Below are 18,887 nucleotides of genomic sequence, written 5' to 3' on the forward strand. Positions count from 1 at the left end.
CTAGAGCCAGCCGCTGCAGCCCGGAGGGGTCTCGGAGGGGTCCCCGAGGGCCACCGAACCTTCCCTCGGTGCTAGGAGCTGGCGAGGCGGGCCGGGAAGGCGGCGGAACCGCCTCATCAGCCGGCGCCTCTCCACATGACGGCGCCATCATGTGATGGGAGGGCTGGGCACGGCCGCCGCCGCCTCCCGCCGTGCTGCCACCGCCGCGGCGGGGAAGAGGGTTTTTTGGGGGGAGAAGCCGGAGCTCGCCTCGCTGTCGGCAGCCCTGAGGCATGGGGCTGGCTCCGAGGAGGTCTCCCCGGGGCTCGTCCAGGCGGTGAGGGGCAAGGGAGGGCCTGGCAGGGCGGCCGGGAGAAGTGCCCGGGGCTGAGGGGAAGGGACAGGGATAGGGAAGCGCCCGGGGCTGAGGGGGCTGCGCTGCACCGGGGGGGCGTTTCGGGGGGCTTGGGTGGGGTATTCGGGTTAAAAAGGCACCCTACAGCCCGACAAGGAGTGGGGGAGATGCAATTTGAAGCCCAGTCCTGTTGCATCGGGTTTGCATCCTGTTACACCCCGCAGGGCTCCACACGACGGGACGGGCAGGCTCCCGGGTCGGGTCAGGGGGCTGAAGGGGCGCCCCCGCTGTCACAAGGGGCTTGGAAAGGTCTTGGTTAAAAAACTAAAGTCATCTCGAAGCCTCCCGTAAAGGCTCCTAAAAAATCAAAGCTTAGTTTTAACGGTGCTGTACTGCATATCTTGAAGGAAAAAATGTCAATAAATAAATGGCTGCAGCACAAATGCTGGCCCTTTTGCTGCAACAAGTTTTCCTTGTTTTGCTAAATCCCGTTACAGTTACTTCGTTTGTATTTTAAGCTATTATAGACACATAACGTGTTTTGTTTTCCTTGCTACCATCTCCTGTTTGGCATCAATTGCTTTGATATTTGTGATCTTTTCATTCTTTAACCTTTCTCTTCAGATTTTCTGGTCCAAGAAACCGTGCTTGTCTTGCCTGGTTGCACAGGTGACTGATTCAAAGGCTGGGTATATACTAAAGATGATTTAAATGCACTTTTTTCACTTCACCAGCTGCTTTAAACAGAGCATTTATCTTTCAACTGAAAGATTTCAGCCTGTGCTTAAAATCTGCATGGATTAAACTATAAAAAATACAAACATGAAGCACTGAATGTGTGTGGTTTTGTTTTTACAGGCACTGCTGATGGAGCAGCTAGGTTTCTCATTCTTCTTCAAATCACCTGAAAACTAACGTTCAGAAACAGACTTAACAGGGCCTGTGCTACGTGTTCACCTCCGGCTCCACGATGGTTGATTTTCTTGCTGAAAATAATCTCTGTGGTCAGGCAATTCTTCGGATTGTCTCCTGTGGAAATGCCATCATTGCAGAACTCTTAAGACTCTCAGAATTTATTCCTGGTGTTTTCAGGCTGAAGGACAAGGCTGATCAACAAAAGTATGGAGATATCATATTTGATTTCAGTTATTTTAAGGTAAATCCTTTTATTCTGTTGTTAAACTTCACTTTAAAGTGTTGTCTTGGTAGAGCATAAGAGCTACAAAATAGCCATTCCTGAGTGCTCTGTTTATTACCAGCATGCTTCAGAATTGACTGCAATGACTTGCTATTTGCTTAGTGCTTACCAGAAATCTACTGACTGAGATAGTAATTGGGATATGCTCGCATGCTAACATTCCACTTCTGGACTGTCTCGCATTTTGTATAGTTTTGGTCACACTTAGCCTCATCTTACTCATTTGAGTGAGCAGAAACAGTCTGGTGAGCACGCTGTGCTTAGGCCCCTAGGCAGAATATACATTTAACCAGTACCCACGCTGAGAGTTTTAGGGCAAGAAGGGGAAGCAACTTTAAGTGCATGCATAGAATAGCAGTCTTTCAGAATGTATGATGAGTCATCTGGCCTGAAAATTTTGATGGGTATTGATCATATAAGACTTGAGTCCTCGGTTATTATTTCCTGAAGGAACTTTAAATTTTGCTTTGACCAGCAGGTCCTGAGCCTGTGCAGTGGGTTGTTTTTCTCTGGAGCACTACTGTGGGCAGTATGCCCATCTTCCTTTGGTTATCTGTAGCTTATTCTTTGCAGCCATGAAAACTGCTTCATGCTTTCCTGTCTGACAGTACCATGATTGTTCATTCACTGGACTTGTCACGTGCACTGAATCAACAAATACATCAAAGAGCAGAGAACATGAAAAGCCCCTGTTTCTCTTACAAACTTAAAGCTCCTTGTAGAATGTATTTCCCTCTATCATTCTGCAGTATGATTTAGAAGAAGCTGTATGGACTATCTAATTTGACTTTATCTGAATTGTAGAATAAAAGAAAAGTTAATAATACAGCAATATGGCAGGGGTGGAGAGGAATTGGTAAGAGTTGTCAACTTTGAGTACTGGCTCAGAACCTCAGGCACTGAAAACCCTAAGCACAGGTGATTTCCCAGATACCTTTAGATTTAAGAGTTTCAAGTCTCTCTAGAAGTTTTTTTTTTTGTTTTTTTTTTTTTTTTTAGGCAAATTACTTGAAAATTTTAAAGTGGATAGGTGTAACTGGTAAGAAATACAGTTATCCTGGAAACTGGAAGGATTTTAACATTAAGGAAGAAAAGCAGTGCTGCTACTTTCCAGAGTGATTGCACCAAAATCAGTAAAAGACATACTTATAAAGCAAAGATTATATCACTGCTAATGCTCCATTCCTATATATGTATTTGTTAAAATCAATTAACGAGAAAAAGATTTGAAATTTTGAAAAAATAAGCAGTTTGGGACCTACTTTTATCCTTTGTTTTATGTAGCAATTTGGAAAAGTGAAACACAAGACCACTTTCAAAATTATACAATTACCAACCAGATATTAGGCTTTATATTTTAACTCTATTTTAATATTTTCTTAAAATCAAGTTCATGTTTATTAAATCCTTTGAAGTCATGGTCTTATGCCATGGTCAGTGGCCTGTGGAATATCAACAACATTTTCAATTAAATACTAATATTTTCAATTAAGCATAAGTGATATTTTCAATTAGATGTTAGTGATAAGATCAAACAGAGATTATAAGAAATATTTACCATACTAAATGGTTAGAAAGAAAAGTTTGTGGCCTTGTTATCAGAAAGTCAGGTTCAATCATCCTTACCCTTTTTTCTCATGGTTCTTAGTGACAGTTTTTGCATTAATTTCAGGTACTAATGCTGAGATAGATCCAGTCTGTAAAAACTCTCTGATAAGTCTAATGCTTTCAAGCAGTTTAAACGCATAAGAAAGCACTAAGCTCACAACTGTTTGTGAAGCCTCAATGCTATGTAATTTAGCTGAGAAATCAATCAGATCAAATGTGTAAAGGAAGAAATTCCAGGAGGGAGATGGATAGTACTACAAAAAGTCCATTGTGAAGCACACAGCAACTTCGGATGCGTCAAAGTTTTACCCAAAGTGTTAACTATTCTTTTCTGTGTTGGTTAAGTAACAGAAATCATATTTAAAATAAAAGTGTAACAAAGTGTAAATCTAATTGTAAGTGTCGTGGACACAGTCAAATGCTGTCTCTAAACGTGAATGTCTTTTCTTAGGGGCCTGAGGCATGTGAAGGCAAACTGGAAGCCAAACCTGAGTTACTGGACTTAGATGAAGAATTTCGTGAAAACAACATAGAAATTTTGACAAGATTTTATCTAGCTTTTCAGAGTGTACATAAATACATTGTAGATTTGAACAGGTATAGTATATTTTATATAGAGAGAGATATATTTATATCTATATATATATAGATTATATATATGTATATGTTATTATATAGAGAGTATATATATATGTAGAGTTTCTGACTGGAGTACTGTTGAGTCTTAATGATGGTAAGCTTTTTCTTCAGAGACCCAGTTTGCTCACTGTTTAAATGTATTGATGTGCACTTGGGAGCCTGGATTATTGGAGTAAGCATTAATGTTTAGAATCATAGAATCCTCTTGATTGGAAAAGACCTTCAGGATCTACAGTATAGATCCTGAAGTAAGAAGATATATATATCTTCATGTAGTGAGGGACCCAAAACTGAACACAATATTCAAGGTGTGGTATCACCAATTTATTCCTACTGTTGCTTACCAGCTTAATACATTACTTGAAAACGTTCAACCTGTTAATTAGAGATATTTTTTCTCCTTTATCATCGATATTGTCATGAAGATTTTTGAATAAAAGGAAACTCCATGTTGTCAACCTAAACTTTTGTGGTCTAGCAAAACAATCAGAGAGTGCGTTGTCTTTAACTTTCATTGTCATTATTTTCCTGAACTTAATTGTTCAACTGAGTTACCTGAAGTTTTCAAAACTCGGAAGAGCAGTATGAAAGGTTCGTGGAACACTCTGAGAAAAAGTTCCTGAGAATCTTAAGCATAATTTTTTTTTGTTGCTGGCTTTATCTGAAAAGATTTATTGTAGGGTAATATGTAGTGTTACTGGGAAGTCCTTTAATAAGAAGAAATTGTGTTAATCCACAAGAACATTCCTTGTTCTGAGCTCCACCTTCCATATTGCAGTTGAGATAAATTTAACCTATTTCCAGGGGATATTTTGGGGGTAACTTGAAAATGTGACAGTTTTACTAGATTTCGGAGTGGGGGAGGAGCTTTTCTTTCTCAGTATTTTGTTCTCAGGCTGTTTTCCACCCATTTGAAGGTTAAGAGGATGTCAGCTGTAAGGTACAGAGTATCCTCCAGCACAGTTCACACACCTCATCTGGAAACGAAAGGAGGATTTTTCCAGCTGGTTGGCTCTAGCTAGGAGTTCCAGCTTTTCATTTCAGACTAGTATTTCTTCCTCTTTGAAAAACTTGATGCTGCTTGTGCTGGAAAGATGTTCTGACACCTCTCTTGACTTTCAAAGGATTTCGGTCAATTGAGTTCTGAAGAAACATAATTTGAGAGCAAAGCAGTTGATGACCAACTCTCTCTGTTGTGATTCCTAGATATTTAGATGACCTTAATGAAGGAATTTACATTCAGCAAACATTAGAAACCGTCCTCCTTAATGAAGATGGAAAACAACTTCTAGTAAGTATTCAATAATTTTGTAATATTAAACAAGGTACCAAACTGTTCTGTGCCACTCTAGACAAAAATGAAAATTCACCAAATACACAGTAATGCTATGGCTTATCTTCAGGAAGACAAAGACCAAAAATCTTCAGCCTGCCATTTTTGACGGTGTGTTGACTACATAGTTTATCATCACTTGTTTGTCTTTTAATGTTACTACAGAATTGTGTTGATGCAATTTCTTCCCTTCGTTCTTTCCGTTTCCGAACAGTGTGAAGCACTCTATCTGTATGGAGTCATGCTACTGGTCATTGACCAGAAAATTGAAGGAGAAGTCAGAGAAAGAATGTTGGTTTCCTACTACAGATACAGGTAAAGTATATTGGTGTTCAGAAGCACACAAGGCTGAAAGAATGTGACACGGTATACTCAATTCACTGGGTCACTGAATTAAGATAATGGAAATGTCAGCACCTGTTTGACTGTACATATAGACTGATAACTGTGCAGAGCTCTATGAATATCAGTGGGGCTCCTTGCATTCACTGTTTTTGCAGGTCTGGCTGTAAAACTGCAGCAACAGATTTTTCATGTTATCACAGTAGAGATTTGAAGTCCACTGACAAATAAGCTTTCAGCTAAAGCTTTAGCATTGCAATTGTCAGCTGTGAAGATGTCATTGATAAGTGAGCAAATCTTGGTGAAAAGTCATTTTTATCCAGATGGCAGATGCAAGTCAGGCTTCTTGTAGTTACAGTGCTAGGCAAGTGGAACTTGTGGTTTTTGTGGCACGTCAAACACTAATGTCACAGTTCTTAACTATGATAACTGAATTCATAAAAGGAAAAACAAAATAAAATGGGATTTCATAGGAAGACTGACAGCTTTGCTATAGGACAGGTAGGGTCTCAAAGAGTGAAAGGGAGCATCCTTTACCTGCGCTGCTTTGACTACACTGAATGCAGAAATGGAGCAACAAGCAGAATTCGTAAAAGGCAGGTGGAAGAAACAGAACAAAACTATTCCTCTGAATACAAAGCTATTTTTTCTGTCCCTAAATAAAGTTCATTTTTCTGTTTGTGCTTTGTATGTTTATCTGGGATTTCAGCGTGGATATGTATCAGTGTCCTCCTATAATGGTGAAAACTGTATTCATGGGATAAACATCCAAAAACATCCCAGACCTTAATATCTGATTGCTTTCTTGGAGGAAGGTCATGGTTACAAGGGAAGAAAAAGGAGGAAATAACTAGGTCATAGAGTTTAATTTCTGTTCCTTCCTTCTGTAAAACAGTGCAGCCCGATCCTCTGCTGATTCCAACTTAGATGATATCTGTAAATTGCTTCGAAGCACTGGGTACTCGAGCCAACCTGGAGCTAAAAGACCTCCAAACTACCCTGAGAGCTACTTCAGCAGGGTACCCATCAGCGAAACATTCATCAGCATGGTTATTGGCCGCCTGCGGTCAGACGACATTTATAATCAGGTAAGTTACTGTGAGATAAAAGAGAGATCTAAAAAGACTAGCAGATGATTTCTCAGGTAAGCTACTCAGCAATGAAGCACAGAAGAAAATACATACTCACCAAATTGTGGAGGTTGGAAAGGACTTTTTGCAATCATGAAGTCTGAGCTCCTGGCTCAAGCAGGGTCAACTCTGGCAGATTGCCTGGGACCACGTCCACTTGGGCTTTGAATATCTGCAGAGGATGGAGAATGCAGAACCTCTCTAGAAAATCCATTCCAGTGTTTGACTAACCTCACAGTAAAAAAAGAAGCAAACAAACAAACAAAAGAAAAACATCCTTTTTCTTTAATGTCTTTAAATCTTAAATGATTGGTCACTCCTAATAACTAATCCCCTCAGAGATTGTAGTAACTAACTAAAATAATAGCAAAGAGATTTATCATCCCTTAGTAGACAGCTTGATTAAAAAGAAACCCTAATGTCACAGTTCTTAACTATGATAATTGATTTAATAAAGGGAAAAACAAAACAAAAGACGCAAAGTATGAACAATGTCTCAGTCTACTCTAATATGACTCCTTTGAGAGATCTTTAACAAAACATTTGCTTTTGAGCAGAATTTGGTCTGTAGCATGGACAATCTTTTAGCTGTAATTTTTAGCACACATTTAGTGAATCCTGGATGACTGAAACAGGATGTAGATACCAGAAAAACAGTGTTTGAAGATTAATGAAAGATAGAAGAAACAAGCAAAGGCTTAAGTCTGTAGGTAGGAGTAGTAATATAAAAGTAGGGACCTTACTGAAAATGCTTTCAGACTGTGGACAGACATACTAATGTTAAAGGGGGAAAATGCCTCATGTACTGCAGAAATTTTTTAGATGTTGGAAAGTTCATGACAGAAATAAGAGCATTTAGCAAGCTGCAAAGAAAGCCCATTTTATGATATATTTATGTCTACGAAGAAACCGTGAAGTGTTAGTGAGACTGTGCTCTTGTAAAGTACTTCTTAATCTGCAAACCTCACTTAGAACTGATACTTCATATCAAAATTACTTGCTTTCATATTTATAAAATATTATTGGTTTATTGCCTTTGCAATAAACATTTGTGATTTCTATTTTTATAGTACTTACAGTTAATAATGTTTACTGAAAAACAGTAATGTTTCTATTCAAAGCATAGCTATAATTAATGCACTTTTTCTAATGTAGTAGAGAAAGTTAAATTAGGGTAGAAAGCTCCAAAGTGAATAGAGCTTGTTTTACTGAAGTATATTATGTCTGTGTTGTTACCTCCTCTGATACTTGCAGCCTATTTTCAGTGGCAATAGGCAGAATTTTCTGATTGTTCTTATTAGTCAAAAATCTTAACTTTATCAAGTACCTAGACAAAATTAAATAAGAGTAGGATGTTACTAAATAAAAGCAAGAAACAGTTTTCCTAAGGACAAATCATTACGTCTTATTGAATATGATTTTAATGCCAACTCCTGTGTTAGTATGGAGGTCTTTTAATATATTATCCTACGTACTTTTAAAATGAAATTTCAGTTGATAATTTGAATCTTTTTGGTCTTGCTGATAGACGGAATTGGTGAATAACTAAATTATCTTCATTCTTATTACCTCTTTTATTAAATTACTCTTGCTTTTATTAAATTAATCTTTGTTTTTATGTGAAATGAACTACAGCATCCCCAGTCCTTATGTAATATTTATTTCTAGCTATGTTCCTTTCATATAATCTTAAGCTCTTTGGTTCGTCCCTTCTTTGGTTAATGTACGGCACAGTAATATCTTGTGGTAGCCTGTTAAATTAGCAGATATCTACACAGTCAACTTTTATATCCTGTAAAATATATCTGGTAAATACACTGCATGTATAAACATGTCCCACTTACATGCATATGCTCTTTGTCTCATAGTAACCTATATAATATATATATATATATATCCTATACATATAGGTTATATGTATATTATATATAGGTTACTATGAGACAAAGAGCATATGGGATATATATATATATATATATATATGGGATATGTGTGTGTGTATATATATCCTATAGGATAATATATTATATCCTATAGGATATATAAGTTATATGTAGGTTACTATGAGACAAAAAGCATATATGTATCCTATAGGATATAAATATTATAATATATATTACTATATGTTACTATTACCTAATATGTATTACTATATAATATATGCGTATTACTTTCTAATGTGCCTCATGATATTTGCAAGTGGTTTATGTTGCTGTATATTATTATCTTGTTTTATTTTGTTCCCTTTCCCTAGGTTTCTGCATATCCTTTACCAGAACACCGCAGCACTGCCCTGGCTACTCAGGCTGCTATGCTCTATGTGATTCTGTACTTTGACCCTTCTATTCTTCACACACAGCAAGCAAAAATGAGAGAGATAGTGGACAAATACTTTCCAGATAACTGGGTAAAAAATAATTTTGTTTTAAAGTTGTTCTCTTGATTTTATGTTACTGAAATAATATGCTTAATTTTTACAGCATGCATTGCAGAAAAAAATAATGTTCTAAAAGAATCTGTTGTTATTATTTTCTGGTGAAGTTTTACTTTGCTCAGAATGAAGCAGTCTGAGTCAAATCTTCTGGATAAGCACAGAAAGCTATCCTTTGAAAATACGAATTATCACTATAAATCACAGAATTGTAGGGGTTGGGAAGAACCTCAAGAGTCCATCGGGTCCAACACCCCCGCCAGAGCAGGTTCCCTAGAGCAGGCTGCCCAGGTAGGCGTCCAGACAGGCCTTGATTATCTCCAGAAAAGGAGACCCCACAACCTCCCTGGGCAGCCTGTCCCAGTGCTCCGTCACCCTCACCATGAAGAAGTTCTTTCATATGTTGGTGCGGAGCTTCCTGGGCTCCGTTTTGTGGACGTTGCTCCTTGTCCTTTACCCACAAACCACTGAAAAGAGGTTGGCCAAATCCCTCTGTCTCCCACACTTAAGATATTTGTAAACATTGATAAGATCCCCTCTCAGCCTTCTCTTCTCAAGGCCAAAGGTGCTTTACTCAAATGCTTACCTCAACTACATTCTGATACCACCAAGGTAAAGTCAATCATTAAAAAAATGTCAGCTGGAAAGTGCATTTAGGCATCTTCTTGTCCAACCTCCTTAAAGCAGGGCTGGCTTTAGAGTTAAATCAGGTTGTTCCTGTCTTGTCCAGTAGAGTTTTCAGCATACCTAAAATTAAGATTCTAAAGCTAGGTTTAATCACTCATGGTGAGGAATTTCTTCCATCTGTCCAACTGGAATTTCCCTTGTAGCTCATAACGGTTACCTCTTGACTTTTCACTGTGCACCTCTGAGATGAGCCTGGTTCTGTTGTATCCCCCAAATTCCCTTTAGGTAGTGGAAAGCTGCTGTCAGTTCCCTTAGCCTTTTTTTTTTTTTTTTTTTTTTCTCTAGCATAAGCAAAGCCAGCTCCCTCAGACCCTACTTCCGTTGTGGGTCCCTTTCTAGTAGCCTTCCATTCGATTCATTCCACTTTGTCCATGTCTGTCTTGTACCAAGGAGCCCAAACATAGACACGTTACTCTAAATGGAACCTCACGAGGTCTGACTAAAGGGAATAGTCACTTCCCTCAATCTGCTGGCCACAGTCTGGCTGGCATAGTCTAGTGTATGATGAGTCTTCTTTGTCGTAAGGCTGTGTGTCTGATTCCTGTTCAGTTTGTCTACCAGGACACATAGGTGACTGAAAAAGTCCCTTTTTTCAGTGACTGAAAAAGCTGTCAGCTTGTTTTCAGAACTAAGCTTCAATTAACCAATTAACTATATTTTTTGATATCTGTATTCTTTGCTCCAGGGTAGGAAGAAATAAAACGAAATACAGTTATCTCCTATTCATACCTACAACATATCACTCCCTACTCATGTTGCTAAATGAAAAGCACGTCTTCTAAATAAAATTGTAAACACAGCTGCTTGTTTTCTGCTTAGGTTATCAGTATTTACATGGGAATCACTGTAAATCTAGCAGAAGCATGGGAGCCCTACAAAGCTGCTAAAACCGCCCTTAACTACACTCTGGATATTTCAAATGTCAAAGAGCAGGTATGTAAGACAGCATTCAATATTTTTAGCAAGGTTTCAGGCAGTGTGGCTATCTCAAATATCTATACTTCTCTTGTCTACAATTGTTTGAATTGTATTCTAGTACAATACTTTGAGAATATAACTTTTGTATAAAACTGCGTTAAAAGATCTCAAAATCTTGTATGCCCATCATTGCTTGTTTCCCTTCCTTCCTTCTTTTTCCTCTTGTGGAAAAAAGAGGCTAGAAGATTCCCTTTTCCCTAAAAGTTCCTGGGTCACAACTTGACAAAATAGATGCTGGCGCTCAACACCATCTTGTTCAGTATGGCATATCTTAAGCTGACTTTGGTGTTTGGTCTTCCATAGGTAAAAATTTTAGAAGTTATACATTCATTTTGATAACATGGTACTCAGCCAAATAGTTGTGCATTGTGCCTCAAACAATAGTTTGGAAAACCCACCTGATCTAAAAGAATGGTACCGTAACATTGCAATGTAGTTGCTGGGTTTTTAAGTGAAATTATTTTTCTGTGCCTAAAAAACAGTAATAATACTGGCCTGATTGTAAAACTAGACAATAATTGGGGGATTTTGCTGGATTTATGATTGTTTAAATGCTTCCTTAGGGTTTGAACGAAGTGTTCAGAAAAGAACACCACGCAGAAGTGTCTGATGAGAAGAACCATGTTATACATTGTCTTCTAAACATGGGGAATATGAGCGGACATTTCTTGTTAGTCTTCAGGGAAAGAGTTTGCTAAGTAGAACTGGCACTTAATTCATGACAAGTATATCCCATTCTCAAGTCGATTTTGTTTTCTTTCTTATCACCATGTTTAGGAATGATTTCTAGCAAGTATGTAAGTGAATATATAGGAAGTTCACAAGTCTGCATTTTTGAAGCATTCCTTTGTAGAGCAAAGATCCTGAAATACACTTTGCATTCACTGTCACGTAGCTGCAGTTGATGATGTTGCCTACTAGAAATGATAGTGATTTTTTTACATCACTTTCCTGATCTGATACCATTTAAATTTTTAGAAGCCCCAGCTGTATTTTACATGACGCATTCCTTTTGAGGCAAGGATTGTACTGATGCAAGCATTGTGTATTCTAAGGCAAGCAGGTATGCTGCGGTCACTGAGCGGGTGCACACTCAGGTGCAGCAGTTCCTCAAAGAGGGCTGTCTAAGGGAAGAGCTGGTGCTGGACAATATTCCCAAGCTGCTGAATTGCCTACGAGACTGCAACGTGACAATTCGCTGGTTGATGCTTCACACTGCAGACACAGGTAAGACTTCGTGCCAGATTTTTATTCCAGAGTTGTCAGTCCTGCGCTACTGGTGCTTCATCTTAGGTCCTGAGAGAAGTTCACTGTGTGCTACTGTTGAAGTCAGCAGAATTTAATTTACTATTTTCAGTGGTTTGTTGAGCAATTCTTTTGTTAACAGTCTCCTAAGATCTTTGGCTGAAATGTACACGCATGCATTTCCTTAAGTCTTGCAAACTATATACAGGTATAAAAACAACCTTTGAGAAGTCATGATCCTGTTGAATAACATTCTGCAGAAAAAGTCTGGGAATGTTATCTTCTTGTGCCTTATCACTTGAAGCATCATTGTGAGAATTGTATGTATCACTAAAATGAAAGCCATAGCCAGCTTTTTAATATCTTAGTAATTATTTGAAAGCACAGTTTTTATTCTGATAACTGTTGAATAATGTCTCTGACATGAGTTTGGATCTGCGAACTTACTTGCTTAGGCATAGCCTTGGTTGAATGCCTGTGCTGTCTCTGTGACTTCTTGGTATGTCTGTTGTACCTCCACATGTTCTCTGTAACAGTCTCAGAAATGCTGATCTCTGGGCTTCTCAGACAGGAGTACTAAATTCACGCTTAGTTTGCAGAAGCTCGCAGAAGAATTGTAATGAAGCTTAAGCACCCCAGAAACCTTAATTATTCCCTCTTCTAAGGAAGGGCAGTGATACCCATGTAAATGAAGAACAAGTGGGGACTGACATATCAGAACAAAATGGTTTTGCTATTAACCTATTAAAGAGTCTGTTTACAAAGATTTAAATGCTTGGCCAAATTCTGTAACAGTGGAGAAATGTTGTCCTTCCATTTTCAGCTTGCGATCCAAATAATAAACGACTCCGCCAGATAAAGGATCAAATTCTAACAGACTCGAGGTACAATCCCAGGATCCTTTTCCAGCTTCTTCTGGATACAGCTCAATTTGAATTCATTTTGAAAGAGGTAACATGCTGCTGCGTTCTTCAGAGTTTTACCCTGAACAGCAGAGCAGAGATGAAGATTTGATTTTGCCTGAATATCATGATAAGCAGCACACTCAAATCTGTTGAAAATGCTGCACAACTTTTTATCCTCCCATACGTCTCTTTTCCAGTCTTTCTTTAAAAGAAAGAAGAAAGCCCTTGTATGTTGAGGATAAGCTGCTAGGAAAACTCTTACATCTATATATAAATTTATGCTGTCTGTAAAAACACTCCCAATTAATTCTGTGCTACTAATCTGGTAAAATACATATGAGCATGCTAAATGTCAAATACATGCTCTTTTAATTGAGTTTCTGTGTATAGGCTGAGATGACTATGCAAAGTCTAACTCAAAATTAGATCAGTCTTCTAGCATCTCTAAGCTAAAAAAGTTACTGGATATTTCTATACCTGTCTAAATGCCAACAATATCTGTCATATATATTTTTTAAATTCAGTTAATTTATATCATCATATGTACATCCCACTGGCTGTATTTCTCAATGCTTTAAATTTTGTATTTCATGTTCTGGTGAGGTCTTGAAGTTATTTAGTACTCCCTGTAAGTCAGTTCCATCTGTTTTCAGTATTTCATTTCATTTATTGTCGTTTGCCTTCTTGACGGTTTCATTTACCAAATGCTTTGTTTTCAATAGATGTTCAAACAGATGCTGTCAGAAAAACAAACAAAATGGGAGAACTATAAAAAAGAGGGATCTGAAAGGATGACTGAACTCGCTGATGTCTTCTCAGGAGTTAAACCTCTTACAAGAGTAGAGAAAAATGGTACTTATTAAAAATTAAACTGATGGGGGAAAAATAATTTTATTTTTTTACTTCTAAATGAATACCGAAAGAAAATTCATGAGGCTAATACTGATGATAATGAAAAAATTCGTGCCCTTCAGCTGCCACAGAAATTTCTTACAGGCTGTCTTCCTTAGGTTTACTGCATATGTTCTATATGTAAGCCATGTTTAGGTTCCTAATATTTAGATGGCTATATTTTAAAATATTTTTCTCTTACTGCTTTGTGTAGAGATGTTAGGTAAGGTAACAAAATGCCATTTCACTCTTCCATGCATTACAGAGTCGTAACAGAGTTACAGAATCGGTGTTACTGTGTCCTATATACAAAGGAGTGGGAAAATGATATCTGTTAAATATGGGGTTGCTTTAAGGTCTCCTTTCATTCTTTTCCTAGTCATGACCTGCATTTGTTCTATCAGCATTTTTTTCAAAGCTTCTTTTTACTTATATTCTGCACTGAATCTTTGAGATTCTCCAAGGAAATGACTTAAAAGCATGAATCTGTATTTCCAGATTTCTTGCTCTGTTTTTTTGAAACCTCTTTTTTTTTTTTTTCCTCAGTTGATGTAAGAATGAGAATTTTAGATCACTGTCTCATTTGATCACAAACAGCACATAACGTCAGTGTAAGGGCAATATTAGCGATGGTTCCAAAATAGCTAAATTTAGAATAAAGACAATTTTATCACTTTCTTCCATATAAAAACAGACTTACCTTACTGAATTCTTTCCCTCTATCATCTTGATGTCAGCAAGCTTCTAGCTAAAACACAGAAATTGCAGCTGCCAAGAGAATTAACATTGTAAAACCATTTATAAAACACAAATTCATAATTTAAAGGGCTTTATCTTCTTTGTATAGGTTTTATTGTGCCAATTTGTTTTGATAATTGTTTCTTAATGTTCTGTGTGGCACTTACCTAAGCATTTGCTTCTTTGAGAGTCTGTGTCTGGAAAAGGCTAGAATTGTAGAAGATGAAAACATTGTAAATAATGCCCTGTATGTATAGCGTTGAATATTTTTGTTCTTCTTATTGTCTAGCAAATTCCTGGTGTCTTTATTGTTTACTGCCCTTGCAAAGATTTGATTTTCTTGCTCTTATGTAGAAAATCTTCAGGCTTGGTTCAGAGAAATCTCCAAGCAAATCATGTCTCTCAACTACGATGATTCCACTGCTGCAGGCAGAAAAACTGTGCAGCTCATACAGGCATTGGAAGAGGTATGGCAAAGAAATTTTGAGATAAGTGATGAATTACAAGACAAATCTTCATTTTAACAATAGGTAAATCTGTGGATCCTTACAGTCTTGCATATACAGTCATCAGGACCTGCCTGTAGACATAATCATTGTAAAATAAGGAATACTGCATGAAAAACTGTGCCACGTACAACTGAGGATTGGTGATTTTCCAGAGAAATTATTTCAGTATTAAACATTTTTGTCAACATTACATTCTATTTTATTAAAAATTCTGAAAATAAATTCACTTGAAGCTAGAGAGAATAATTTGGAAAGCAGAATAAAAATAGTAGGCCGGGATTTGTTAAGTGTTTTACTGTATCATAGTCTTGAAGAGAGAGATCAGTTTATTGATTTTATTAATGTTGTTGTCTTTAAAGATGAATGGAAAAAAAGGGGATTTTTTTGTTTGGTTTTGTTTTTAAATACAGGTCCAAGAGTTTCACCAGCTGGAAAATAATCTGCAAGTTTGCCAGTTTCTGGCTGACACCCGCAGGTTTCTTCATCAGATGATCCGAACTATCAACATTAAAGAAGAGGTCTTGATCACCATGCAGATAGTTGGTGATCTTTCTTACGCGTGGCAATTAATTGACAGGTATCCTCAATCAACAAGGTCTTTCTTCTAAGTCATCATTAGTGAAACTTTACTAACATGAGTAAATGTTTTTTATAACACTGTTGGACTTAACCTTTGTAGGACACTTCCAACTGGAAGTATTCTATGAGTTGAGAATATTTTGCTCTAACCAACTTGAATAAGAATTAACAGTCATTCTTGGCATGTTTTTAGCTGCAGGCTAAGTAATACCATAACTTTTTAGTTTCTACCCTGTTCCAACTAAAACAATTCTATTAAGTTTCTATCTCCACCCTTCAATATAGTTAAGTGTTCTCCAAGATACCAGAGTGCTTCTTTCAACCAAAAAGAGACAAAAATGTTACAGAATGTCTTTTCCAAGGTGTGATTTTGCTAAGCTGCTACTCCGTTAGTTTGGCTGTTACTGATGCCTTCTTCTTTTGCCCCATCTCGCCCTCTGTTATAGAGTTTTGTCTAGTCAGTAGCTCTTCGGACCAAAATTCTCCTTTAGTAAAGTTTCACATATCTCCCGTGCCACTTCTGGATCACACTGTTGCTAGTGACATGTGAATTAAGAGCTGAAAATAAGTTTCAGGGGAAAGAACCAATTTGTTTTCTTTCTTTCCTACCCCAGCTTTACATCTATTATGCAGGAAAGCATAAGAGTCAGTCCATCTATGGTAACTAAACTCAGAGCTACTTTTCTAAAGGTAAGCATGAAAGAAAACGAAGGTACTTTAACACTTGTTAACCAGAGCATTTGTTAAATAGGCCTTAAGGCTGTGAAGTCACAAGTGATTAAAATCTTTCTTTTACCAACATTTTCTATATCCAGCTTTTTTTAGAATTAAATTATTACATTAACTCAAGGTTAGTTTTAAAGAAAATAAAATCCAGTTATATATGTTTGTCTGTACAACCAGTAACATTGCCACCATTAGACAAATTAGTCTCATCATCCAGGCTCTACTCATTACAGTTACTTACTGGAGATATCATATCCAAAGGGTGAATTCTCTGCATATGTATCAGGAGAGACTGAAGGAATTACAAAAGATAGGGTGGCTATGCTCTTTTTCTGTCATGGTGAAGATTTGGCATCAGATGAAAATATTTTCTGTAGAAACATGAATAGGAAGTAGCATGGGGAGGGAAGGGTAAAATTACAGAAAGAAAATACCTCACATAACTGATAAGATTAGGGAAAATGAATGCAGGGAATGCAGCATTATAGACTGCTGAACTTTTCTGATATTTTAGCAAAAAATGTATATATTTTACTTTTTTTACTGGCAAATCTGATGTTGTAACACTGCTGTTTAGGAAGAATGTAGTATTTCAAGGTATAGTTTAAGAGCCTGAAGAAGAAAATTTAGACATTTAATTTATATGAGGAAAGTAAAGGTAAAGTTAAAATGTTAACTTTGTTTCTAGCTTGCTTCTGCTCTTGACCTGCCACTTCTTCGTATCAATCAAGCCAACAGTCCTGATCTTCTCAGTGTATCACAGTATTATTCTGGCGAGTTGGTTTCCTATGTAAGAAAGGTAGGCATTTGAAGAGACATAATTGCCTCATTCCATAATTACCTTTCCTCAATTGACGATTTTTTTATTTGGAGAATGTTCTGACTGTGTTTGTCTCATCTCTCTTTTTACAAAGGTTCTACAGATAATTCCAGAAAGCATGTTTACTTCTCTTCTCAAAATTATAAAGCTTCAGACTCACGATATTATTGAAGTGCCTACTCGCCTTGATAAGGATAAGCTACGAGATTATGCTCAGCTTGGACCACGATACGAGGTGCAGTTAAAACACGGAATTCTTAAAAAGCGTGTCTTAAGGGTTAGCTGCCTTCAGCCTAAGTTTAAATAGGTTCAGCTCCACAGAGTTAGCACTTTAACAGTGAAGGTGGGTTTGTTGACTGAGTAAAAATTAAAACTGACTCCTGTTACAATGAGAATACCTTAGTTTTCCTGAAGATAGATAAGTACCTCCTCTTTTGTTTGTAAAAGTCCAACTTTTGATCATGCAGAAAAGGAGAGGAAAAGTAAACATATTTGTAAATAAGTGTAGAGATTTTGGATTTATTTATATGGTGGTGGGAGTGACACTAAAAACCCAAGTCTGAAATTAAGCCATCATATTTGGAATGCTTGTTCTGGGAGAAAGAGAAAGTTGAAGACTGAATAAACCAGCAGGGTTAAGCCTTTTGTTGTCTTCAAATGTGAAGGGAGGATGGGGACACGTTGATTTGATCAGGTGAAGAAGCTGGTATTGCTTGTTGAAATTTCTGTCTGTGTGAAGTTTCTGACTTCTGCACTGTTACTGGTTTGGAAGAGTGAGTAAACATTAAAAAAATATATATATTTGGTTTTATGTTTCACAGAAGATTGAGGAGCAAAAAAAATGAGTAAACCTGTAATTTTTTCCCCTCAAATAATTTTTTTCCCCTAAATATTTTAGTTCCCCAAATACCAGTAAGGATGCCATCTTTTTTTCACCAGTTTTTGCGAAAGTGTTATGAGTTTTAAACAACCAGGTTGAGATCTCTAACGAAGCTGACATTCAAACCTGAATACTAGCTTAGGCTTTCCCATTAAGCTTTGTAAAGATAGCTTATTTGGGAGTGAGTGGGGGGCAAGGATAGAGGAGGAGGCAGTATTCAGTAACATTCCTTTAATTTTGAGGAAGGAGAAGGGTAACTTCTTACTTGTGATTTCTGTGGAACTGTAAGTCTGAACTGTGTTGTTTCTATTCTCTATAGTAAATGTCTTAAAGGCAAAAGACTGGCTTGGCTGAACTCTGAGCAAAAGGATTCCTACCTAATAATTTAATACTAAGTGAATGTGCTTCTATATTTTGTCAGTGGAAAGGCTGAAGTGGTCTCGCTGCTGGCAGCAAGCTTTGTTGCAGAATAACTACTTCAAGCCACGCCCTCAAAGCTACTAATGTGCAGTTTTGTCCATGACGTTTTGTATTCATGTGATATAGCCAGCCAGGTCTTTTCTCTCATCATCTTTGTAAAGCTGCTGGGAAATACTATTCTTTCCTGCTGGTAACATATCTGTATCGATCTAATCAGAAGATAGATTATTAGTGTACTATATAAGTAAGCTTAGAACAAGATGTAAAATTGAAAGTACATCAGTGCGTTATTCTGCGACAGGAAGCTACCACTGGAGAAGATGTTTATCTTTCTAGCTTGATTATCTGAATCTGTTGAATCACTTGAATAAATTGTATCCTCTTTTTCTATTAAAGGTTGCCAAGCTAACCCACGCAATTTCAATTTTCACTGAAGGTATCCTCATGATGAAAACTACTTTAGTTGGTATCATCAAGGTAATGTTCCATTATTT

General features: G+C 37.3%; 2 protein-coding genes across 4 annotated transcripts in view; one reads left to right on the plus strand and one right to left on the minus strand.

Annotated features, from left to right (window-relative positions):
• Positions 1-143, minus strand: part of NSMCE2 (NSE2 (MMS21) homolog, SMC5-SMC6 complex SUMO ligase) — a 127,237-nt gene extending 127,094 nt beyond the window's left edge. The window contains exon 1 of one of the 2 annotated variants that reach the window (XM_038173778.2): positions 1-143. The gene's annotated coding sequence lies outside the window, so the exon portion shown is untranslated. The other variant, XM_038173779.2, reaches the window with a different exon arrangement.
• Positions 136-18,887, plus strand: part of WASHC5 (WASH complex subunit 5) — a 27,911-nt gene continuing 9,159 nt past the window's right edge. Inside the window, exons 1-17 of one of the 2 annotated variants that reach the window (XM_072034312.1) lie at positions 136-316; positions 1,193-1,490; positions 3,592-3,737; positions 4,986-5,070; positions 5,327-5,427; positions 6,350-6,542; positions 8,839-8,991; positions 10,522-10,635; positions 11,736-11,907; positions 12,749-12,876; positions 13,553-13,682; positions 14,814-14,926; positions 15,379-15,545; positions 16,162-16,237; positions 16,962-17,072; positions 17,188-17,328; positions 18,790-18,870. In XM_072034312.1, the coding sequence (XP_071890413.1) occupies positions 1,305-1,490; positions 3,592-3,737; positions 4,986-5,070; positions 5,327-5,427; positions 6,350-6,542; positions 8,839-8,991; positions 10,522-10,635; positions 11,736-11,907; positions 12,749-12,876; positions 13,553-13,682; positions 14,814-14,926; positions 15,379-15,545; positions 16,162-16,237; positions 16,962-17,072; positions 17,188-17,328; positions 18,790-18,870 (2,097 nt within the window). In that variant the 5' untranslated portion in view covers positions 136-316; positions 1,193-1,304. Of the gene's footprint in view, positions 317-451; positions 1,004-1,192; positions 1,491-3,591; positions 3,738-4,985; positions 5,071-5,326; positions 5,428-6,349; positions 6,543-8,838; positions 8,992-10,521; positions 10,636-11,735; positions 11,908-12,748; positions 12,877-13,552; positions 13,683-14,813; positions 14,927-15,378; positions 15,546-16,161; positions 16,238-16,961; positions 17,073-17,187; positions 17,329-18,789; positions 18,871-18,887 lie in introns of those variants that run through there. The other variant, XM_072034313.1, reaches the window with a different exon arrangement.

Source organism: Anas platyrhynchos, chromosome 2 (genome assembly GCF_047663525.1).
Source record: "Anas platyrhynchos isolate ZD024472 breed Pekin duck chromosome 2, IASCAAS_PekinDuck_T2T, whole genome shotgun sequence".
Classification (NCBI taxonomy): domain Eukaryota; kingdom Metazoa; phylum Chordata; class Aves; order Anseriformes; family Anatidae; genus Anas; species Anas platyrhynchos.